Below are 22,815 nucleotides of genomic sequence, written 5' to 3' on the forward strand. Positions count from 1 at the left end.
TACAGCATTTTTTTGGAAACGTGGTGCACCACATAGCACAGCTGTTTCCCTTTTGTGTGTTGTGGTGCACTGAAATGCAGTGGAACTGCATTGATAATAAAGGGTTATTTGTGTACTGTACTTCTTTTTTGTTGTTGTTACACTCATATACTTGTATTTGTTGGATTGGTGGCAAGCAGTCTGATGCACAGAGAGTAGGCATTATGCTTAGGAAGAGCAGTAGAGCTATACAGTGCTATGATTAAATGCTTCCTTATATTACAATATTACATATTTCTGTTTTATTTTTGAGTTAAAAATAAGTCTTTTATAAACATGGGTTTGATTATTATCTTAACTTAATCATCTTCAGTTCTTGAACTATATGCTTTTGTTTTTAATCAAATCCAAAAAATTCTATCTGCTGCCAGTGGGAGAAACAGGAAAAACCTCTCCTGGGTCATCTCTAGGTTATTTGAAGTTCTAACTTTCCCACACTATCCAAAACAAAAAAAATTTTTGGCTATAACTGAAACCTTCCTTTACTTAGTTCACTGGGTTTTGGCATCCTCAATAAGTGTAAATAAAAACTGTATACAGTCAGACCACTTATTTAAAAACCTATCTTTATCTTACCCTATCTTATCTGGCCAGTAATTCTTCGAGCTGATAACTTTCTGTGTTGACTTTTTAATACTATTAGTACACAGTATTTAAATAGCGTCCACATATTACGCAGCACCAAACTAAGTCCATAGTCATGCAAAAAGCTGTCCCTCAAAGGGGCTTACAATCTAATGTCCCTACCATAGTCACATGTCTTTGATATAGTCTAAGGTCAATTTTGAGGGGAAGCCAAATAACCCATAAGCATGTTTTTGTCAATTATCATTGTTCCCAGATCTTTTTCTGTGCAGAACTCCTTCTCCTATGTTATAGAGATAAAGAGTGTCTGCAGTTTGAAGTTCTGAGGAAAAAATGTAATAAAATATTGTTCTTGGGATAAATATTATTTGTTTGAAAGCTTAACCAAAGGTTTATCAAATACTATCCTATCCTAACCTTAAAGCAGCACTAAGCACTTATAGCAGTGATATACTTACCTCTCCCCTTCCACTGCAAGGTTTCACCATCTTCCTTCTTCTTTTCTTCTTTGGCCATCTTGATTGGCTGGGTCAGGATGACGTAACTCAATCAGTCCCAGCAAGCACACTGGAACCCGAGAATGCCAAGAAAACTGGCAACCATGCACAGCTCGCTGTTTTTAATGGTTAAAGGGAGTGCTAATCAGAAATCTCTAACAATAGGTTTTTTGTCGTGTACCCTGAAAATGTCAATAACAATAAATAAATAAAAAAAAAAGAGAAAAGCCAGGATATTTGCTAAGCGGCAGTGTATTGAAAAGAAAAATCATACTTAAGTAACAAGAATTTCTTCAATCAAAATTTTCATACAACAGTTTTTAGTGTTTTGACAATTAAATTGTTGCGTGGTCATCCATGTCGAATTTCGTAAGGGTATTATTGACCAGTTATCTAGACATAGAATCCCTGAGACAATTGTTGCAATTAAACATTTGGTGTCCAGACGCGTTTCACCTCTAGGGGCTTCATCAGGGGATTCGAGGTAAGATGTTAAATTGCTGGCTGCATAAAAGCCCATCTTAAATATATAAATACAATTAAATTGTGTATTTAGAAGTTACTAGTCCAATAATAAGAAGAAATTGTGCCTAAATTAATATTGCCAAAAAGAATTTGAAGACTATTCAAAGGTTCATCTATACTTATTAGTATTACCACAAAATGTAATAACTAAGTTAACCATCCGTAAAATGATGTTTAAGTATGTAAATAAATGAACATTAATTAATTCATGAATAAATCCATGTATAATCACATGACAAGGTAGGAGCAAGATGAAAGTAACACTCATAACTCATGAACAGATTAATAAATAATCACATGACAAAGTAGTAATAATATGGATAAATCAATAAATACATTGCCACCACTGGATATGTTATGCAATCAGCAAGAAAATAAATGAGTAACTGAATCAGTATGTCCAAATGGTTTATGAAATTGTATTGTTTAATAAAAATTAACATTAAGATGTCTAATTAAAAAAGGAGATGTACTTACTTGTGTTGGTGCAATGGTCAGGGAAGAAAGGAAGAATGGAATTCAAAGGAGGTGTACAATAGAAAGTGACAGCGCCGTCTGAGATGGAGAAGAAGTATACATTTTATTCATGAGATACAATAATAACATATACTATATTAAAATGTATGTATAGGGAAGGTTGTTGAGTTTCATTAATAGTGGTGAGTAGTATATGGATAGTATGTTAGATAATGTTTGGGGATGTTGTGAAAACACATTTTTCCTCCGCAAATATATAGAAAACTGAGATACTGGAGTTTCTTTTTATTTTACTATTACCTCCTTGCAATATGTTAATGTGTTTGTGTATTTGGCTTGTGTTTTCTCATGATGTTGTTTTCATGTTGGTTCTTTGAACATTGTGTAATATGCCATTTAATTGTCATGTAAACGTTGGAATACCTCAATAAAAATAATTTTCAAAAAAAGAAAGAGGGTGGATTGTATTACGATAGTAATATGGAAATGGAATTCCAAGGCTTGAGACATGCAGCAGAGGCCCTGTGTCAGAAAGGCAATGTGGAAGGACAGAGTTGGCGTCTGTCCTTTTAGGAGGAAGTAGGGGGGTGGACACAGAGTGGGTTAGGAGACCAATGGCACGTGCGCGATGTTCCTGCGCATGCTTTGTAGGCTTGATGAACCGCTTCTGCTTCCATTATGGTAAATATTTTGTATTGATCTATGTATGTGATGTATGAAGGTGTAACAGGTAAAGATGATAGTGGGGGTGAGGGCTAATGAAAACCAAAAGGAACATACATTTAAATGATCGCTGCTGGAAGTATACCAATAAATGGTTACTCTTGTTAAAAATAAATAAAGCAGTCACATAGTACTGAGGGTCACTATAAATACAGTACAGTCAAATATGTATATTTGCGTTATAATACACAATCCTAATACAAGATATCATAAAAAATGCAGAACAAGAAAATGAATATAGTAAATACACAAAAATACATTGTATTAAAAGAATGCATCTTTGTACACACATAGCCTATAAAGTAGGACACAAAAAAATTTAAAGTGACCATAATTGCTATATAATCACTTATATATATTATTGGTGTATTAAGAACACCTAATACCAGATATTATGGAAAAAATTGTAGAAATTGAGAATGAATGCAGTAAATACACATTATATTTTTAGAGGATGCATCCACGTGTAAACCATATTGAATATATAGAACAAGTATAGGGGATAACTGTGAGGGGTGTGGAAAAGTATTGAGAAAACCTTTTTATTTTGTACGAATAGTAGGTAATGGTTACTACAGTAGTGGGGTACTGGAAAAGCAAGAAGGCTGTTAAAGTTTTGGTAAAAATGGTTTAAAACTTAACATTTCTTCATCTGCATTCTGATAGTAGTAATAAGTTGTCAATATCAACTCCCTGAGGGCTGGGGGGTATATGTTCTAAACCAAGGGTGTCAAAGTCTGGCCCCCAGCGTCCTTTTTTTTGGCCCCCGAAGGAATTCTAAATTTGAACTGGCCTGCCGCTGCATTAAAATAGCGCCGCTACTACAATTCCCGGCATCACTCGCATCTAGACCAGCGGGCTCTCTGCCTATGCATGGCCCTGCATTGGACTGTTTTATAGACGCAAATAATGCCAGGAATTTTAGTAGCGGCGCTATTTCAATGAAGAGGGAGTTTCAGTGGCAGGCCACTCATAAGATTTAGCTTCGCATTGGCCACGTCTGGCATTTCCAGCACTCCTCCTCAGCTGTACTTTTCCTTGCTACTCCAAGGCATGGACTTGAATGGTTGGATTTTCATAGAAGAATATTGTTATTGTTAGCCTGTGCAACAAGGTTACCATAAAAATTTAACTCAGAAGGCTACAAATAGAGGGGGCATAGGATCTTTTCCTAAATAAATAAAAACATATATATGCCTCTTTCTCTATTATAAGCTTGTTCCAGATTGAATGTGAAGCAAAACCTCTTTGTTTCCCTTTGAAAAGGGTATATATCTAATGAAGAGGAAACATTTCCTCAAATTTTTCAATAAATTTCAAGGTTGGTCCATGACTTTGTCTAAGTTTTTAATTTTGGCCCTCTGTGTATTTGAGTTTGACACCCCTGTTCTAAACCAAAGAATTTGAGTTCTTGTGCGTTGGAGTTGTGCCTTGTTGCCATGTGATGGCTAAGTAGAGTGGTAATATTCCCATTTATCACAGCATAAATATGCTTGTAGATATGTTTACGTAAGGGTCTTTTAGTTTTCTCTATATAATATGTACCACACGGGCACGTAATCATATAAATCACTCCCGGGGTTGAGCAATTGCGTCCTAAACGCAAGTACTGACTATACAGAATGCTTTTTATCAATGATTGTGGATGTGTACTTCTGGCGTGCAGGTTTGTGTTTCCTGCAGTGGACTTTCTGTACAGAGAAGTTGCTATCATCTGAATAAAATGATTATTGTGGTGTGTCTGGGACAATATAGGGTTGCCATGATAGTATGTAGGGGGCAGAGTTGGTGGTGGTGATGGTAGTAAAGAGCTCCCTCTCCCATTCGCCAAGGTATAAGTTAGCGCACTTGGTCCCGATGGCAACGCCTTGAGTTTGGAGGTACATAACCCCATGGAATGTAAATACATTCCTCTCTAAGATATATCGTAACAGCTGTAGAATGAAATTGTTTCCGTCAGTTGACATAGGTCGATGTCTAGTGAGACATTAAGATATCATAGTGAGGACTTTCTCGTGTGGAATGCTTGAATAAAGCGCTTCTACATCTATGGTTACTAATGTAGGTGGTACTTGCAAATTGTTCATGGATTTAAGCAGCTCAATGGTGTCCTTTAGGAATGACAGCATCTGTATCACCAAAGGTTGTAGGTACGCATCTACAAGTTCACTAGCATGCAATGCTATTGAGGGAATCCCAGAGAAATTGGTTGTCTGGTTGGGTTCTGTAGGTTCTTATGAATTTTTGGCAGAATGTAGAAGGTGGGTATCAGAGAATGTTGAATTAAGAGATAGTCCTTTGTATTTTTGTCAATAATGTTCTTCCTAAAAGCATCCCAGACTATATTGTGAAATTTAATTTTGAAAGTTTCGAAAAGGTTAGAAGATATTGATACCATTCTTTATTATCTAGTACCTGGGAACAGATGGATTTGTAGTGAGAGGTGTTCATGATCACGATGTTGCCCCCTTTATCTGAGGGTTTAATAACGATTTCTTTGTGCTTCTTCAGGTTGTGCACTGCTTTTTTCATTGCATTTGCATGTTGTATATCCACTTGCAAAATTGCTTTTCAGTATGTCTGTTGTGACTAGGTCAACGAATAACTTTACAACATGTTAAGGGGCGGTCCAATAAGGACCAGCGCGACGTAGGGGTGGAAATGCCTCAATGTTCTCACGACATATCGCGAATGCGCTGTGAGTCTTCCAGCTTCTCCCTGGCATACACACAGGACGGAAGCAGTTCATCAAGCCATATCCAGATCACTATCAGGTAATACAATCCATCCTCTTATCTCTTTCTAGATGTGTGTTTTAATACTGCTGGCAGAATTCATTCAGTTCATTAACTAGTCTAGTATCCTGCATTTCCAGGATTTTTAATATCAACTCAGATTACTATTACTATTGACAGTAACCTAGTCTGTTTAAACTAGTTTTCTTAACATCCCCAAACATTATCTAACATACTATCTATATACTACTCACCACCATTAATATAACACAACAACCTTCCCCATACTTTAATAATAATATAGTATATCAGTGCTTAACCCAGAAATTTTTTTAAGCTGAGTGGGAAGAAATTGTAGGGGGGTGGAAGCCCATGAACTGTGACCAACTCTTCAGTAACCACCCAAAAACAGCCGGGTGGTTGCTGAAAAGTGCCGGGTGGTGCACCCAGCTAAAATGGGCTGGGGAGAACACTGGTATATTTTATTATTGTATAACATTAATAAAATGTATACTTCTCCATCTCAGACGGTGGTGTCACTTTTTATTGTACACCTTTTATTGTACACATTTTATTGAATTCCATTCTTTCTTTCTTTCCTGACCGTTGCACCAACACAAGTATGTACATCTATTTTTTTCAATTAGAGATCTTAATGTAAATTTTTAATAAACAATACAATTTCATAAACCATTTGGACATACTGATCTAGTTACTCATTTATTTCCCTGCTGATTGCATAACATATCCAGTGGTGGCAATCTATTTATTGATTTATCTATGTCAGGAGTGCCCCCACTTTTTTGGCTAGCAAGCTACTTTTTAAATGACCAAGTCAAAAAGGTTCTACCAACAATAAAAATGCTAAACCCTGTTACACAGAGCCTTCTCACACAGCAGCAGCCAGCTGCTAGGAAACAGCAGGGAGGGGTAAGGCAGGGCTCTGTGATCGACTCAGGTTGCCTTTGTGATCAACGTTTTGGGCACTCCTGATCTATGTTATTACTACTTTGTCATGTTATTATTTATTAATCTGTTCATGAGTTATGAGTGTTACTATCATCTTGCTCCTACCTTGTCTTGTAGTTATACATAGATTTCTTCGTGAGTTACATATTGTTCATGTATTTATATACTTAAACATCATTATACGGATGGTTAACTTAGTTATTACATTTTGTGTTAATACTAATAAGTATAGATGAACCTTTGAATAGTCTTCAAATTCTTTTTGCCAATATTAATTTAGGCACAATTTCTTCTTATTATTGGACTAGTAACTTCTAAATACACTATTTATTTGTATTTATATATTTATGATGTGCTTATATGCAGCCAGCAATTTAACATCCTACCTCAAGTCCCCTGAGGAAGCTCCTAGAGGTGAAACGCATCAGAACACTAAATGTTTAATTGCAACAATTGTCTCAGGGATTCTATGTCAAGCTAACTGGCCTCCCTCATGAAATTCATCATGGATGACCACGCAACAATTTAATTGTCAAAACACTAAAAACTGTTGTATGAACATTCCTATTGAAGGAATTATTGTTACTTTAGTATGATTTTTCTTTTCAATACACTGCTGCTTAGCAAACACCCTGGCTTTTCTCTTCTTTCTTTTATCCAGCTCAATGTTTTTGACAGTTTACTGGAGTAATCAGACAGATAAGAATGAATATTGCAGAAGGAGCATTGCCTGTTCCCTTCTGCATTGTTACCTTTAAATTTTAAAAGTGGAAGCTTTAGTGCCACTGTAAGCAAAATAGTGTAGATAAGTCAATAATTTCTATGGGATGTAAATTGATTTTCTTAAAGATGACCATTTGTCTCCTATACAATCACTGGTGTATCTTTTTTCACCTTTTGCACCTTTTCCTAAAGTCCTTGTATCTGCTGCACTTCTTCCCCAGGTCAATATCTGTCCCTCCGAATCTCCAGTGAGGACATCCCCAGTTCGATCAAATAGTAAACACTGAACATAGCGAGGCTTCTTATACTTCTAAATGGAGACAAGAATCAAAAGAGACAGCAAACAATCAAATAATGAAAAATAAAAATACGAAGAAATGGCCTTGAAAAGGACACAGCAGAAATGTAACGGACCAAAACACATACCCCAAAAATCCCTTGTTTCTTTGTAAGTGATGTCCCACTCCATGTCCAGAAGTGTACATGAGACTTGCCCACGGTGACAATATAAATGCTGTCCACAGGATTAAAGGCCACACATAGAACCGGTTCATTTGTACTCTACAGGTATAAAAGGTTTGTATTTAAGAGGCAGCTCAAGGGAAACAACACAAATAAAACATGAATGTATGTACTATTTTTCCCTATTTATAAAACAGGGTTTTTTTTTTTTTAATAGACCCCATTGTTTAGTAAGTATGAATTATTACACAATATTTTAAAATTATAATTTTAAAATTGCAAGTGCCACTTTAGAATCAGTTTTATAATTATCCTAATGATGGTAACTGTTTTACTGAAACAGGTCCAAAGTTTACAGACCTCATTATACACTTTCATTTGGAGAAGATTATATAAGGCCCTAACTCTAATATTAACCTAACCTAGCCCTAACCTAATATTAAAAAAACAGATCTTGATTGGGGAAGTAATTAAACAAATCTTCCCAAAATTTCAACTGTTTTCATGGTTTTAGTGAAAACTTGGTAGCAGACTACTGTAATGTACTAATGCATTCATGCAATTCTGCTACCGGTATTGAAAGCTGCTTCCAAACTGTCTGAAAAAGTGTGTATAGAAAGTTTGCTAACAAGTTTATGGGTAGATACAATGTAACTATTTGGTTATATTTAGTTGTGGTTGTTATATGCAAATCACAGACATTTCCTGTAAATTGCTCTGTAACTTCAGGTGAAAAACCTGCAAACTGAATAAATTCTTCCTGTTTCGCCCCCTTCTACACCAAGTAGACCAAAATACAACTGACCTTGCAATTCCATACAAGGTACACATTTTAATGTGCTCCCTTCCTCCTTATCAACATGCTGAACAACATAATGAGAAAAACAAGTTAGCTAATATACCCAACTTTCCCTGGAGTCTGAAAAGCATGGGCAATGTCATCATCCTAGCTTTAGGATTAAGAGAATGCATAGGACTCCATTTTTCTCTTATGAGAAAATACTGCAGTACAGTGCATGATCTTTTTCACAGTGAGAGTTGGACTACTCACCATTCCCCAGGATCTTGCCCAAAGGAGAATGATGTCACGGTAGGCACCACAAGGAAAGAAGAAAAAATGATCTAACTTTTTTTAAAAACAAGTTTTTAGGTTTAATTCAGTTTCAGCCTGGGAAAGAGGGGCACATTTAAAAAGAAGCACACTTTTAAATTTCAAGGTTTCATTTTTATTTCCTCCTTCCCCTGATCTCCATTCTTTGTACACAAACAATTTCATGGTATTGTTTATCTTGTTTATTTATTTTTGTAGCACTCGGCCAAAACACATAAATGTATACAAATGCATATTTAACTAAAAAATAACCATTCTTTGTCCCATAAATACAACAGCCCTGGTTCATCAATCTGCAAAAAAATGTAGGTGTGCTAAATATTGCCCGAATGACATGTTATAGAATTGTATACACATGCTTGATGAATCAGGTACAGTTTTGGGTCATGTTCAACTACAGTTTTAGGTATTACTGGTAAACAGCGCAAGCACATTTTTAAACTACACGTTCAATAATATAAAAATAATGACAAGATATAATAGCTTACTGTCATACCTACCCCTACTGTAAATATCATTTTATTTCATATATATTTTATATTATTCTTTTACATTAAAAAAAATAACATTAAGCTATTTTACCTGCTCAATTAAAAAATATTTGATGACTACTGATAAACTATATTTAGACTAAAATGTTTTTTTTTGTATGTATTTTTATAATTGTACAGTGCTATTTTTTTTTGTTCTACTAGATTTAAAATCTGTGAACATACTCCGTGCATTTAAAATGTGAACTATACAAGAATATCTAGTAATCCAAATAATCATAACTCATCTGTCAACAAGAAATTATTTTTTTTAGGAATAAAAATAGAACACCTGACAAGGAACCAACATCAGCAATAGATACAAATGCCCTGACTTATTAAAGCTTGTCAAGCAAACCTGAAGCCAGGCTTCAAATACCAAAGAACATACGTTATACTGTGCACACTGCCTTTTCAAATCATGGGCTGCTGTCATGAAGTTTGACAATATCTAGGGAGCAGCACCCCTCATTTTTTGTTAACCAAAACTTTATGGATCAATTGTTTTGTTATAAATGGTGCAACAAAAACTAGAAGCAGGCACAAGTAAATATAGTGGCATATCACGCTTTGGGCCTGATTTAATAAAGCTCTCCAAGGATGGAGAGGATACACTTTCATCAGTAAAGCTAGGTGATTCAGCAAACCTGAAATGAAATTCCTAAAAGTAATTTGCCATTTGTTAGCAAATGTTTTTATTCCTGGACCAGATCTGTTCCAGGTTTGCTGGACCACCCAGCCTCACTGATGAAAGGGTATCCTCTCCATCCTTGGAGAGCTTTATTAAATCAGGCCCAAAGAGTGATATGCCACTATATTTACTTGTGTCAGCTACTAGTTTTTGTTGCACCATTTATAAGAAAACAATTGATCATTGATTTGCAAAGGTAGTGTGCACAGTATAACATATGGTTTTTGAAGCCTGGTTTCAGGTTTGCTTGACAATATACCACTATGTTTGTTCTATGTAGTCCCTGTACTTTGATATTTCATATCAATATCACATATACCTTTGTTTCTGCTATCTTGTTCCCTTTGGCTGTGTCCCAAATAGACAGCACATGCTCATTACAGTCATCTACAACACAGAGGTATGAGCCTGAATCCTGTGAACAGAATAGAGACAAAAACAATAAAACAGAATGACTTGGTACACAGGAAAAAAGAAGCAGAAACGTGTTTGGTGTTTTCATCTTCTGGATCTGGTTCCATTTACACCAATCATGCTACATTGGTAAAGGCAGTCATGGCAATGAAAGGTACATAGGAGAATACTATAAAGGTATATTACAGAGCAGAATTTTATGCATGATGACCAAAATATACATTAAAGTGTATCAAGAAAAAATTAAATAAAAACCCTAATTTGTACATGGACTATATGTACATTTCCCTGGTATTTTCTTTAAACACACATTTCAAGTACAACAAAATAATTGTTAATTTTCCAGAAAGTATGCTCCTAGCCTCTTCTATGATATCACAACATAGCTCTGAATTCCAAAGTAAATTTTTCCAGCCCTGTCCAACATATTTCTACATCCCCTCAGGCCTCCTTTGCGTACAAGCAGAGAGCGCAGGAAGTCACTACTGTAGAAGGCTATTGGTAAAATAAACAGGATTTTTTTTTGCAATAACAAATACAATAAAACACAACTGCATATTAAACAGACAAAAAAGCATTAAAATAGGAGAATTTCATAGGTACATAGTAAGTCAGGATGAAAAAAGACATAAGTCCATCAAGTTCAACCCCTAGGGAAAAAAAAATATCCCAGATATAAAACCTTATGGACATAGTTGATTCAGAGGAAGCCAAAAGATAAAACCCTGGTACAATTTGCACCAACGGGAGAAAAAAATTCCTTCCTGATTCCATGAGGCAATCAGATGTTCCCTGGATCAACAGTCTCTGTTATCTTTACTCTAAAGCTTTATTACCCAGTTACATTCTGTTCTTCTAGAAAAGCATCCAGCTTTTTCCTAAAACAATCTGTAGTAGTTGCTGAAACTAATTCCTGAGGGAGCCTATTCCACATTTTTACAGACATTACAGTGAGGAATCCCTTCCTTATCCGGAGCTTAAACTTCTTTTCCTCCAGACCCAAAGAATGCCCCCTTGTTCTTTGTAACAATCTTAAAGTAAATAGTTGGGTAGATAGTTCTCTATATGGACCATTTATATATTTAGGGTGTTTCAAGCAGGAAACAGGGCCAGCAGGTTAAAAGTGCATCAAGGGTTTATTTCACTTAACACTATTTCCGCACAAAAACAGGCAAAGCAAAACAAACAGCTAAAATAAAGCCTGGCCACTAACTCACTGTTAGTTCCCTTAACTAGCAATCCAGCCCAACCTAGTGCTGTGCAGGATTTTAAAGCCCTGACCACACATCTTTTGCAACAAAGTCTGTGTCTTTACTCCCAGGTCACCGTGGACCTCCTCCCAGCTCACCAGCCAAGACAGAGACACACTGACGATGCTTGACAGTAAAACTAAATTCTTGAAGGGCTAAGAACCATCTTTTAACCTCCTGTTAGTCTCCTTGTTTTGAGCCATCCACTTTAATAGGACATGATCGGTTATTAGCAGAAACTGTCTGCCCAGCAGATAGTACCTCAAGGAATCACGTGCCCACTTCACAGCCAAACATTTTTTTTCAATCGTAGAATATTTTAACTCATGGGCCTTTAACTTCCAACTGAGGTAAACAATGGGGTGTTTTTCCCCATTTTGAACCTGGGATAGCACTGCTCTTAGTCTGACATCGGACGCATCCGTCTGCACTAAAAACTTCTTAGAAAAGTCAGGAGAATATAGCGCTGGCTTGCTACACAAAGCCTTCTGTAATGCCCCAAATGCAGCTTCTGCTTCTGGGGACCATTTAACCATTACCGATTCCTTCCCTTTTGTCAAATTTGTCAGGGTAACGGCCTGGGATGCAAAGTGAGGACTAAAGCACCTATAATAGCCAGCGATCCCCAAGAAAGCCCAAACCTGCTTTTTATTAATTGGGCATGGACGATTCTAGATGGCCTCTACTTTCTTTTCCTGAGGCTTTATGATTCCTCTTCCAATGGTGTACCCCAGATATTTGGCTTCTTCCAGCACAATAGCGCACTTTTTAGGGTTTGCAACAAACCCGGCTTTCTTTAGCGCGTTTAGCACTGCCTGAACCTTTACTAAATGCAAGGCCCAATCTGCAATATGAATAATTACGTCATCCAGGTAGGCCGCAGCATATTTTTGATGGGGTTGGAGTACTTTATCCATCCTGTAGCTGTAGTCCGAAGGGCATATTTCGACACTGTAATGCTCCGTCAGGGGTCACAAAAGCAGTTTTCTCCTTAGATGACTCAGATAGGGGGATCTGCCAATATCCTTTGGTAAGATCTAAGGTAGTCATGTATCTAGCATTCCCCAACCGATCAATCAACTCGTCTATCTGGGGCATAGGATAGGTGTCAAACTTTGTGATGTGATTCAGCTTACAGTAATCGTTGCAGAATCTCTAGCTCCCATCTGGTTTGGGAACTAACACAATTGGGCTGGACCAATCACTATTGGACTCCTCTAAAACCCCCAATTCAAGAATTTTTTTTAACTTCCTGATGTATTACCTCTGGTTTAGCTTCAGGAATTCGATTAATCTTACCCTTTTACCAGGAGACTCATAATATCATGTGTAGCCATGGATGTTCGTCCAGGCAAGTTGGAGAACATATCTCTATTTTGTAGCACAAAATCTCTCGATTGCTGTTGTTGACTCTTTGACAAGGTGTCTGGTATCCAGACTTCTTGGATTACAGAGTCAGACCGAGCAGGTAGCTCCAGAGTAGGTCCCTTTCAATATTAAAGAATGGGAATGCAACCCTCTTGTCTGGGTGCACTAGGTTCCCATCAATTTTTACAGCATTCTCCCAGGCTTTAAACAGTGTGGGGTCTTTCAATTGCTCTGTAACAAAGTTCTCTCTATGTACCTGTAAGTCAGGGAATTCCAGGGTTTGCTGGCTTTCCACCGAAGTTTCCGGTTCTTCCCTAGAATTAACTGTTTCCCCTGCTAGCACAGACAAAGGAAACCCCGGAGTGCCCCCACAATAATCAGAGGACTTCTCAGTAGCCTCATGCTCTGAGGATGTCAGCACTGCATGGGGTGGGTAATCCCAGAGCTCCTGGAATTTTGGAAACTCCCTCCCAATGATAGCATCATATGGTAAGTGGGGAACCAACCCCACCTGATGACAGTTTACCAAAGGAGGTTTCAAAAGAAACTGACGTCACAGGATACTCCCTAGTATCCCTGTGTACAATTTACCCTCACTGTTTTAAGACAGGAGGTCTCTGTAACCACTAGCTCAGCTTTCACCAGCATTACCACACTACCTGAGTCTAACAGCCCCACAATCGGTTTGGTATTCATAAACATTTCACACCAATGTTTTTATTCGGCCCCCTATAGCAGGGCATGCAATGGTGGCAAAAAGACTGTTGTCTGCCACCCAGAAAGTCACAGTGCAATGGTTCATCCACCACAGGGCAATTTGCAGCAATATGTCTTTCTTCCCGTCAGCGATAACAAATAACATGCTCCCTCTTGGGGGGCTAGCGTTCCCAGTCTCTCCCGCCATACATTCACTGGAGACTGTCCATTACCCTTAGCTCCCCTTTTTTTGGTTCTCTCCACCCCCATCCCTTGGTTCACTCTTACCCACAGCTGGGCATGGTCTGGAAAGCCCGTGAGTACTGAAGAGAGGTGTTTAAGTTCTCGGCAGCCAAGTACCTTTCCACTAAGTCCTCCAGCTTGTCGGCTGTCGACGGGTCTCCATGGCTCACCCACTTTTGTATGGAAACAGGGAGGGGTCCATGACTACTCGTTTCACAATTTGTGGTCCTGACAACAGCTCTGGTTGTAGCCACTTCCTTGTTAGATGTATCAGGTCATACATCTGGGATCTGGGAGGTTTTCCTGCTCGATAGGAGCAGTTATACACCCGTTGGGCCCGGACAGCCAGGGTGACACCCAGTCGTGCCAGTATTTCTGCCTTAAGGCAGACATAGTTGCTTGCTTCCGACGGCTCTAGGTCATAATAGGCTTTTTGGAACTCTCCAGATAATAGCGAGGCCACTAATACTGCCCACTCTTCCCTAGGCCAACTTTCCCTCTCGGCAGTTCTTTCAAGTGTGGTCAAAAACACCTCAGGATCATCATCTGCAGTCATTTTTGGCAACAAGTAGTTTACCCGAAAAACTGGCGAACACCCAGCAGCACTCTTGGCATCGGCCTGCTCTCGTAAAGATATCTGCTGTTTTAGGGCATCTAATTGTTGTTGGTAGTTCTGTGCTTGTATTATCAACAATTCCTTGTGGCGGGTTGCTTTTTCCAGACCTAGCAGCATTTGTGGGTTATACGCTTTTGCTCCACATTGGCCTGGTGCTGGTTGGCATTGGCCAAAACAAGCTGTTTTAGTATCTCCTCCATGCTGGCCTTCCAAACACCCACTTATAAAGCTGCCCGAATCCTCCACCATATGTCAGATCACCTGTAGCAACGGGGGGTGTTTCAAGCAGGAAACAGGGGCAGCAGGTTAAAAGTTTTATTTCACTTAACACTATTTCCACACAAAAACAGGCAAAATAAAACAAACAGCAAAAATAAAGCCTGGCCACTTGGCCACAAACTCACTGTTAGTTCCCAACCTGGTGCTGCTGTGCAGGACTCCTAACCATACATCTTTTGCAACAAAGTTTGTGTCTTTACTCACAGTTCCCAGGTCACCATGGACCTCCTCCAAGCTCCCCAGCCAAGACAGAGACACAGGAATAAGCAGGCTGGGAGTTTATATCCCCAGCCTAATTTCCAGGATGCATTTCAGGTGAGAAAGTTACACCTGATCATACCCAGGCCTCTTTAACTCCCCCACCTGGCCAAGAAGCTCATGGTCATTAGGCCTGGTACTTCAACCCCACCTTCAGGTTAAAAGGAAAACTGACTAAACAGAAAAATACTCTGCGTATAACCTGTATCTGGGGCAAATGTACCTGTCATCCTGGACGAACCCTGTGATTAATTTGGCCAGCTGTTACACTCCCAAGTGCATAACTTTACATTTCTCAATATTAAATGTCATTTGCTACTTGGTTGCCCAATCAAACAGTGCATCCAGGTCTGCTTGTAGATTATAGACATCCTGTATGGACCTAATTCCGTTACATAGTTTGGTGTCATCTGCAAACACAGAAATGGTACTATTAATCCCAAACTTTATATAATTTATAAAGATGGTAAACAGTAAAGGTCCCAACACTGAACCCTGGTGTAAATCACTAATAACCTTAGACCATTCAGAGTATGAATCATTAATCACTACTCTCTGGCTGCAGTATTTAAGCCAGTTCTCTATCCATTTACAGGTCAACTTTTCTAAACCTATTGACCCTTACTTGCATATTACCCATCTGTGGGGTACTGTGTCAAATGCTTTAGCAAAGTCCAAGTACACTTAATTAACTGCTACTCCACTGTCTACCTGTTTACTTACTTCCTCATAAAAAGAGAGTAAATTTGTTTGACAGCTTCGCTCTTTCCTAAACCCATGCTATCACTTATATTATTTTTTTCTAGCTGTAACTCTTCTATGTTGATCTTTATCAAACTCTCTAGGACCTTTCCAACTATGGACGTTAAACTTACTGGTCTGTAGTTACTTGGTAATAACTTTGCTTCCTTTTTGAACATAGGAACAACATTGACTTTACGCCAATCCATCTGTACCAAGCCAGTGATTAAAGAGCCTCTAAAAATTAGAAACAATGGCCTTGAGATAACTGGGCTCAGCTCTATGAGGACACATGGATGAAATCCATCAGGTCCTGGTGCTTTGTCAACCTTAATTTTGCCCAACTCTTTCTCATATTAATACCTGTTATCTTTTAAAACATACTTTTTATCTGTTATTGTTTTGTTAATTATTAATAGCCCTAGTTTCATAATCTCTTGAAGAAGCCTTCTGGGTGAAATGTGTCGGGCACTGGGACAATGTGCAAAGACCAATGTATTGTATGTGATTTGTAAAACACTGAGTAACATGTTACTAACTAGTGCAGGAAGTACTATGTTAGTTTAAAAATTTGCTCTGTTGGACTTTGCCAAATAAGGCTAATTTGGTTTTTAAAATATGACGATTTTATTTAAATACCTAACTCCAAAAGCCTGTCCTTTCTTCTCCTTCTTTCGAGTAAAAATATTCATGTCAAACCACACAGGCTAGGCAATTATCCCCCTTACGGTCAACAAGCTGATAACTCTCCTTTTGGTAAATCATTGCTTGTTACCTATCTGTGCTAGTAGTTGATTCTCTTTTTTTTCATTAGCACTGGGAAGCCTATAGCAGATTCCAATTATTAACTGTTTATATACACTTTAAACTCGGGTTTTATGGTGTAGCTCTCCTTTATGCACATTTCTGTTACAGATCATTTTTATCAATAAGTTGTCAGTCAACCCACAATGATACCTTAGTTATAGTTGGAGCCTAATGCCAATATTCAGCCCCTGGCTTCCTGACTGCCGACTAGAGCTTGCCTTCCTTCTACCAGTCTTGCTGTGCAGGAGATTATAGAAAGCTAACGACAATCATAAACAAGTGGATGTAATATTGAATAATATATTAATAGATACTTCAAGAATATCTAATGAATGGAAAAAGCAAAGGGTAAATCATGCAATCCATTATTGATAACAAATATGACAATCAGATATTTTTAAACATGAAAAGCTACTGGAATCAGAACTTTCACATTTAATAAAAGTGTAACAGTAAACTGTCAAGAACAGAATTGCTGTTATTGGCAAAACCTACCTGGGTGGAAAAGGCAAGACAGCCAACACCCCTTTCAAAGAATCCAAGACCAATCTGATGCAGTATCTGGAGTGTTGAAGAATCCCATATAAACACCACAGGCTGCAAAAGAAATTTTACAAATAAGTCAGAATAAATTAATGATAGAGTGATTGCATTGCTATTAATCTACTTTATTCATTTGTTGCAAAGAGAACAGCACATAAAAGGCACAGGGTGTGTGCAATGTTTTTTATATATATATAATATAAATGAATAAACAAATATTCAACTTTTGGTGAAATTGTGTGACTGTAATACTAACAAAATTACAAATACTTTTTCCTAACTTCTATATTGCCAGGTGCAATGGCAACGATAGCTGCTAATTATTATTTTAAACAAGTATTGCTTTGTTGCATTTGTTAAAAGTCCACATAACTTCTTTACTTGTTTTATATTTATTCATTATAAGGTTTCACAGACCCCCATCAAGTAATGTACTCTCTAGCAGGAGCAGCGTGAAATCTTTAAGCTTTTTGTCTGTCTGAGGCTTTCTGCCAGTCATATAATTAAACTGCAGTCTTCGTGTGGATGCATACCAGTACACAGAAATATAAACAAGCTGTTACATTCTGCATAATTGGACTTTTTTCAAGGAATGAGCTGCAGCTGAATGATGTGTTTACCTTCTCCTACTCACAGTTTAAAAGAATTCTAAAAATATCTCCAGCACCAGCACCAGCAACTGTACATACAGTTCCAAGTTGGAAACCAGAATAATATTACAGAAACCACTTTACACCCTAAGCCAATCCAATATGTGCCTTAAAAACAGTCTATAAAAAAAAAGCCTGATGCATGTATTTAAAACAGAATAAATTACATATATTGTAGCACAATTATGAGTCATCTAGGTGAAGTCTCAAGATAAGAATAGGAGATCAAGTACTTTTTTAACCACAGTTGGCCACTAACCTAGTAAAACGATATGTGCTTGTATTAACTGTATTGTACTTATGTGTTTCTTGTCCCAATGAGCTTCCACCAGTTGCCTTTTTGTTTTTGATCTTTACCTCTAAAAACTCCACAAGCCTAGAGAATTTCAAGACTGAGAATTTGCCAAGCAATCTGCATGCAATGAGGAAAGTGCATTCATCCTCTCTCAATTTGAACTTTGTTCAGTTATCAACTAGATCAACTCAAATTGATTTTGTTTTTGCGTTTTAAACTGAAATATTGCTTTTATTAGCAGTGACAGGAAGAGTTCCTGTCTTAAGTCACCCCAGACCCCAAGACAATTTCTGGACATTTTGGAGAAGGCAAGATACTCCAGGTGGCAAAGGTATGGTGATCCAGATTACAGTATGTTTGCTTCTCCCCACTTACCTTACCATCCTTTTCTACTCCGGCTGTTTGTCCAGAGGCTACTCTGACCCCATCAGGGTGGACAGCTAAACTGTGTGAGGAATGGACATAGATATATTAAATAGCAGACAGATTATATTTACACTTAAAGTATTTATCTAGACAAAAAACACATCTCTGACATACATTTTATTTACCTGTTATCAAACAACAAACCTTTTTCTTTATATACATAGCATTAACAAATTAAACAGTATGTAAAAGTGTATAACTTCTTTTTTCCCCAAAATGCAAAAGAACTTAATATTAAAGTACTGCCATGAACTGGCAGATTTTCAGGTTTGATGCACAATACAGATGTATCCATAAGATTTAGAACTTTAGGAATGCAAAGCTATTTACATGGGACCCGCCACTCATTATATTTGTCCATGGCTCCATTTTGTCTAAAACCCTCCCTGACATTGATTCCCTCTACAATAACTAGCTAGTGCTTAAAGTAGTGAAAAGCTACTGTGTACAATACTCTTTGCTGAATATCCTATTAGGTTTTCTATTACATTTGCCATACTAAAATTAAAGTGGTTTCTTGAAAATTACGGTAGCAAAAAATTATTGCTATTTCATCTCATATTGAATATTACGTCCTTTCTGATTTACCAGCGTACACAATCTGTGTGCCTCAAAAAATGGCGTTGGGTCCCATGGTTGACATCACACATGACAATGACACAGGCAGTAAAGTAGATCACCTCCCCAGATTGCAGCATGCGGAGGGTGCAACGTGAGTCCCGGCCACGACAGCCATAGCTTAAGGTAATGGTGTCAAGGGAAATCAAGTAGGTCAAATTATAGTATTAGCAAACAAAACACCTGCAAGTATTTAGGCAATTGTAGACAACACACAACACTTAGGATACACCCATTCCAACTGCAGCTTTTCACTTGGAAGCTCTGGCTTCTGGTCATCATGGTTCTGTATATTGGATGGAATATACATTGTGATTGGGCGGCCACGGAGAAAAACTTTAACGCTGACTCCCTCTAAAAAAAAAACATATGTTTCAATAATTTACAGAAATTTTTATGGAAGAATAGGAGAAAAGAGAAATACAGTATATTACTAAAATCATACAAGGTTTTACACAGAACCCTATATAATCTGAATATCTTGTTTATCAGTGGCACATTCAAAACTGTTTTCAAATTTAGCAGGCAGAAAGAAAGTGCAAAACAAAAAAGGTGGAGCTCTGGAGAGGGTACAGTTTAGGTAGCAATGTGATTGTTATTCTTTTCAGCAAGACACTGCAGTTATGGGATCTGAGTGCCAGATTTGGGAGGTGAGCTGATTCACCAATAAATTCCTGGCCATCTTTGTATTTATGAAGAGGTCTATGTGTGGATAACTGCAGGTATGTGTGTTTGCTATAAAATAATAATGCTGGCCAAATATGTATACACATTTCAGGGCATTAAAGAAAGAATGAACAGACAGGTTGCAATGACAGTTCTAGGACCTTTACAAAATATACAGGGTTGTTACAAGGAGACTGAGCTTAATATCTTGAGTTTGCATATTTCACCAACTTATATTGCTGTAACACTTTTAAATTTCAAAAACAAGAGTGACAAGACAAACCACCTATTAACTTCATTTACATATCTGTCGCTGGAAACAATCTTTCATGATTGTTCTGTCCTGACAGATCCATGAACGACCGGTAATAGGCATCTGACATGTGTACATAGCCTTGATCTGGAAACCTCTTTGCATGTTAAGCAATCAACAGTTAAAAATACAAATTTCACATCCAATAATGATCAATAATAAATAGAAGCCCTCGTTTCAAGTATTTAGTGCTTACCCAAATTATAATTTCCTCTTCTAGACCCAGGGGCAGCTACAATAAAGCAATAAAACTCAATGAATATTCAAGAATGTTGAAGAACTGTTTTTATTTTGCATAAAACACCTAATACAAAAAACAAGTACCCAAGCCCCTGTAAAATGGCAGCTGATATCTTTTTAATCATCTAATTTTCTAAACTAGATTAAAGTGGACGCTAAGGTAATCTTGTAATTAATGTTTTGTGGTTCTAATTACACACTGCTGTTTGAAATATTTGATACAACATTTGATTTGCATTTGCATTATGTTTGTAGTTGTATGTTTTTGGATCTTGGATCATTTCAAAGATACTAACTGATTTGCAGAGGTAAGTACATACCTACAAGACAAACAGGTCTGGCAGAGATTCATACATGCAATAATCTGTCACTAGCAAAGACTGTCAAAGGGAGGCTCTTAGGAGTGGAGTAAAGGTGATGTGTAGAGATGAGCGAATCAAAGCTGACGAAGTGGAATTCGATCTCAATTTCAGGAAAAATTCGATTTGCAACGAATGCAAATTTCCTCGCGCTTTGTGGTAACGAATCGCAATTTTTCCTAAAATGGCGGCTATACGTGTGAGGACATGAGGCAAGGAACTCTGGGAAGGCAGGATGACCCATAATGCCATGCATGCAGCCAATCAGCAGCCAGCCCTGTGATGTCACAGCCCTATAAATAGCTTCAGCCATCTTGGATTAGGACATTTTACAGCAGTCTGAGTGCAGGGAGGGACGTCTGCAGGCCCTAGGGAGAGTGATAGGAAAAACCTCATTGTGAAAAAAAATGATTTATAAGTGCAGGGAAAGGATAGGGAGGAATCATTTTAGAGCATCTTAGTGCAGCGAGAGACGTCAGAAGGCGCTAGGGACAGTGCTAGAAAAGCGATTTACAAGTGCAGGGAAAGATTATTTGGGGATCCAAATAGCCATTATACAGCTCTGTCATTCCAGCAGTTTGTTCTTGTTATTGGGGTGCAAGTGCTATGTTGAAAAGCCTTTACTGGCTTATATCTGTGGAAAAAGAAATATATATACGTATTTCACTTCTGCAGTTGTATGTGGTGAAAGCGTTTAGTGAACTATTTCAGTACAAAAAGAAAAATATATACGCACTTCACTGTTGCAGTTATTTGTGGTGAAAGCATTTAGTGGCCTATTTCAGTACAAAAAGAAAAATATATACGCACCTCACTGTTGCAGCTATTTGTGGTGAAAGCGTTTAGTGCCCTATTTCAGTATAGAAAGAAAATATATTCTCAGTTCTCTTCTGCAGTTATATGTGGTGAAAGCATTTAGTGACGTATTTGAGTACAAAAAGAAAAATATGTACGCAGTTCACTGTTGCAGTTATTTGTGGTAAAAGCGTTTAGTGGCCTATTTCTGTACAAAAAAATATTCTTTGCTTTTAGGGGAGTTTTAATTTGCTTTTAATTTATTTAGTTCAGCTAAAAGTATGTCAGACAGAGAAGTGCCAGGCCATGCACAGAGGAGTGGCAGAGGCCTAAAGGTTTCTGGCGCAGGCAGAGGTCGCAGCAGAGTAAGGGGGTGTGTCAGCAGGAGTCGCAGCGAGAGTCCAGAGCTCCTGCTGTCATCTAGCGGTCGTGTCTTGACCAGCAACCCAGCGGTTCTTGATTGGTTAACTCGGTCATCCACTTCATTCTAAGTGACATCAGACACCCCCAGCTAACAGTCGGTGGGTTCGTCAGGCACAACCCTTAGTTGGCATGGCCCAGGAGCAGGCCCCGTGCCCTCACCTGTCCTCAACCTGCCTCTGTCCTTTGTTGTTCCCTCAGCCACAGAAGTATTGTATGCTGTGGGCTCAGCTCCACTATACAGCAAGGACAAGCTAGTGAAGGACAGTTAGCAGCTACTGCCCAGCCAAGATCTGGAGGAGACATCCGTGACCTGCAGACACTACTTGATGATGATGAAGCTGATCGCACTTGGGAGCCGGGAGAAGAAAGGGGCTTCATCATTATCAGGAGAAAAGGGTGGCAGTTTGCCCGTAAAGCAGTGGCTGAGCCAGCAAGGTGGTAGCATGGCTGGGAGTCCGCAGGGTGGCAGCATTGGGTGGTCAGAAGCCAAAAGTGCCCGGGGTAGACCACGTGCTTCGCAGCAGCCTACCTCCTTGGGAAGTAGTGGTGGAGGGGTTCAGGGAGGCAGCGGCGGTAGCAGTCAGTGCGGAATGTTGGGGAGAAAATCACCTACTTAGCGGTGTGGCAGTTTTTTGCCACCGGAGGAGGTTAACATGGCCATATGTAGAATATGTGGACAGAAGGTGAAGCGTGGCCAGGGTGCCAATGTTGGCACCACAGTCATGCGTCAACATATGCAGCGTCACCA

The 22,815-nt window shown here is 38.3% G+C and overlaps 1 protein-coding gene across 3 annotated transcripts in view; it reads right to left on the reverse strand.

The window, feature by feature from the left end:
* Positions 1-22,815, reverse strand: part of EML3 (EMAP like 3) — a 76,116-nt gene that overhangs the window by 14,512 nt on the left and 38,789 nt on the right. For all 3 annotated transcript variants that reach the window (XR_011922126.1, XM_072421623.1, XM_072421624.1), the window contains 8 exons: positions 20,447-20,482; positions 19,502-19,625; positions 19,242-19,391; positions 18,603-18,672; positions 17,235-17,336; positions 10,387-10,482; positions 7,700-7,834; positions 7,445-7,583 (listed from right to left, as the gene is read on the reverse strand). Coding sequence is in view for 2 of the 3 variants with exons in the window: in XM_072421623.1 (XP_072277724.1) it covers positions 7,445-7,583; positions 7,700-7,834; positions 10,387-10,482; positions 17,235-17,336; positions 18,603-18,672; positions 19,242-19,391; positions 19,502-19,625; positions 20,447-20,482 (852 nt within the window). In the remaining variant the exon portion in view is untranslated. The remainder of the gene's footprint in view (positions 1-7,444; positions 7,584-7,699; positions 7,835-10,386; positions 10,483-17,234; positions 17,337-18,602; positions 18,673-19,241; positions 19,392-19,501; positions 19,626-20,446; positions 20,483-22,815) is intronic.

Source organism: Pyxicephalus adspersus, chromosome 9 (assembly GCF_032062135.1).
Source record: "Pyxicephalus adspersus chromosome 9, UCB_Pads_2.0, whole genome shotgun sequence".
Taxonomy (NCBI): Eukaryota; Metazoa; Chordata; class Amphibia; order Anura; family Pyxicephalidae; genus Pyxicephalus; species Pyxicephalus adspersus.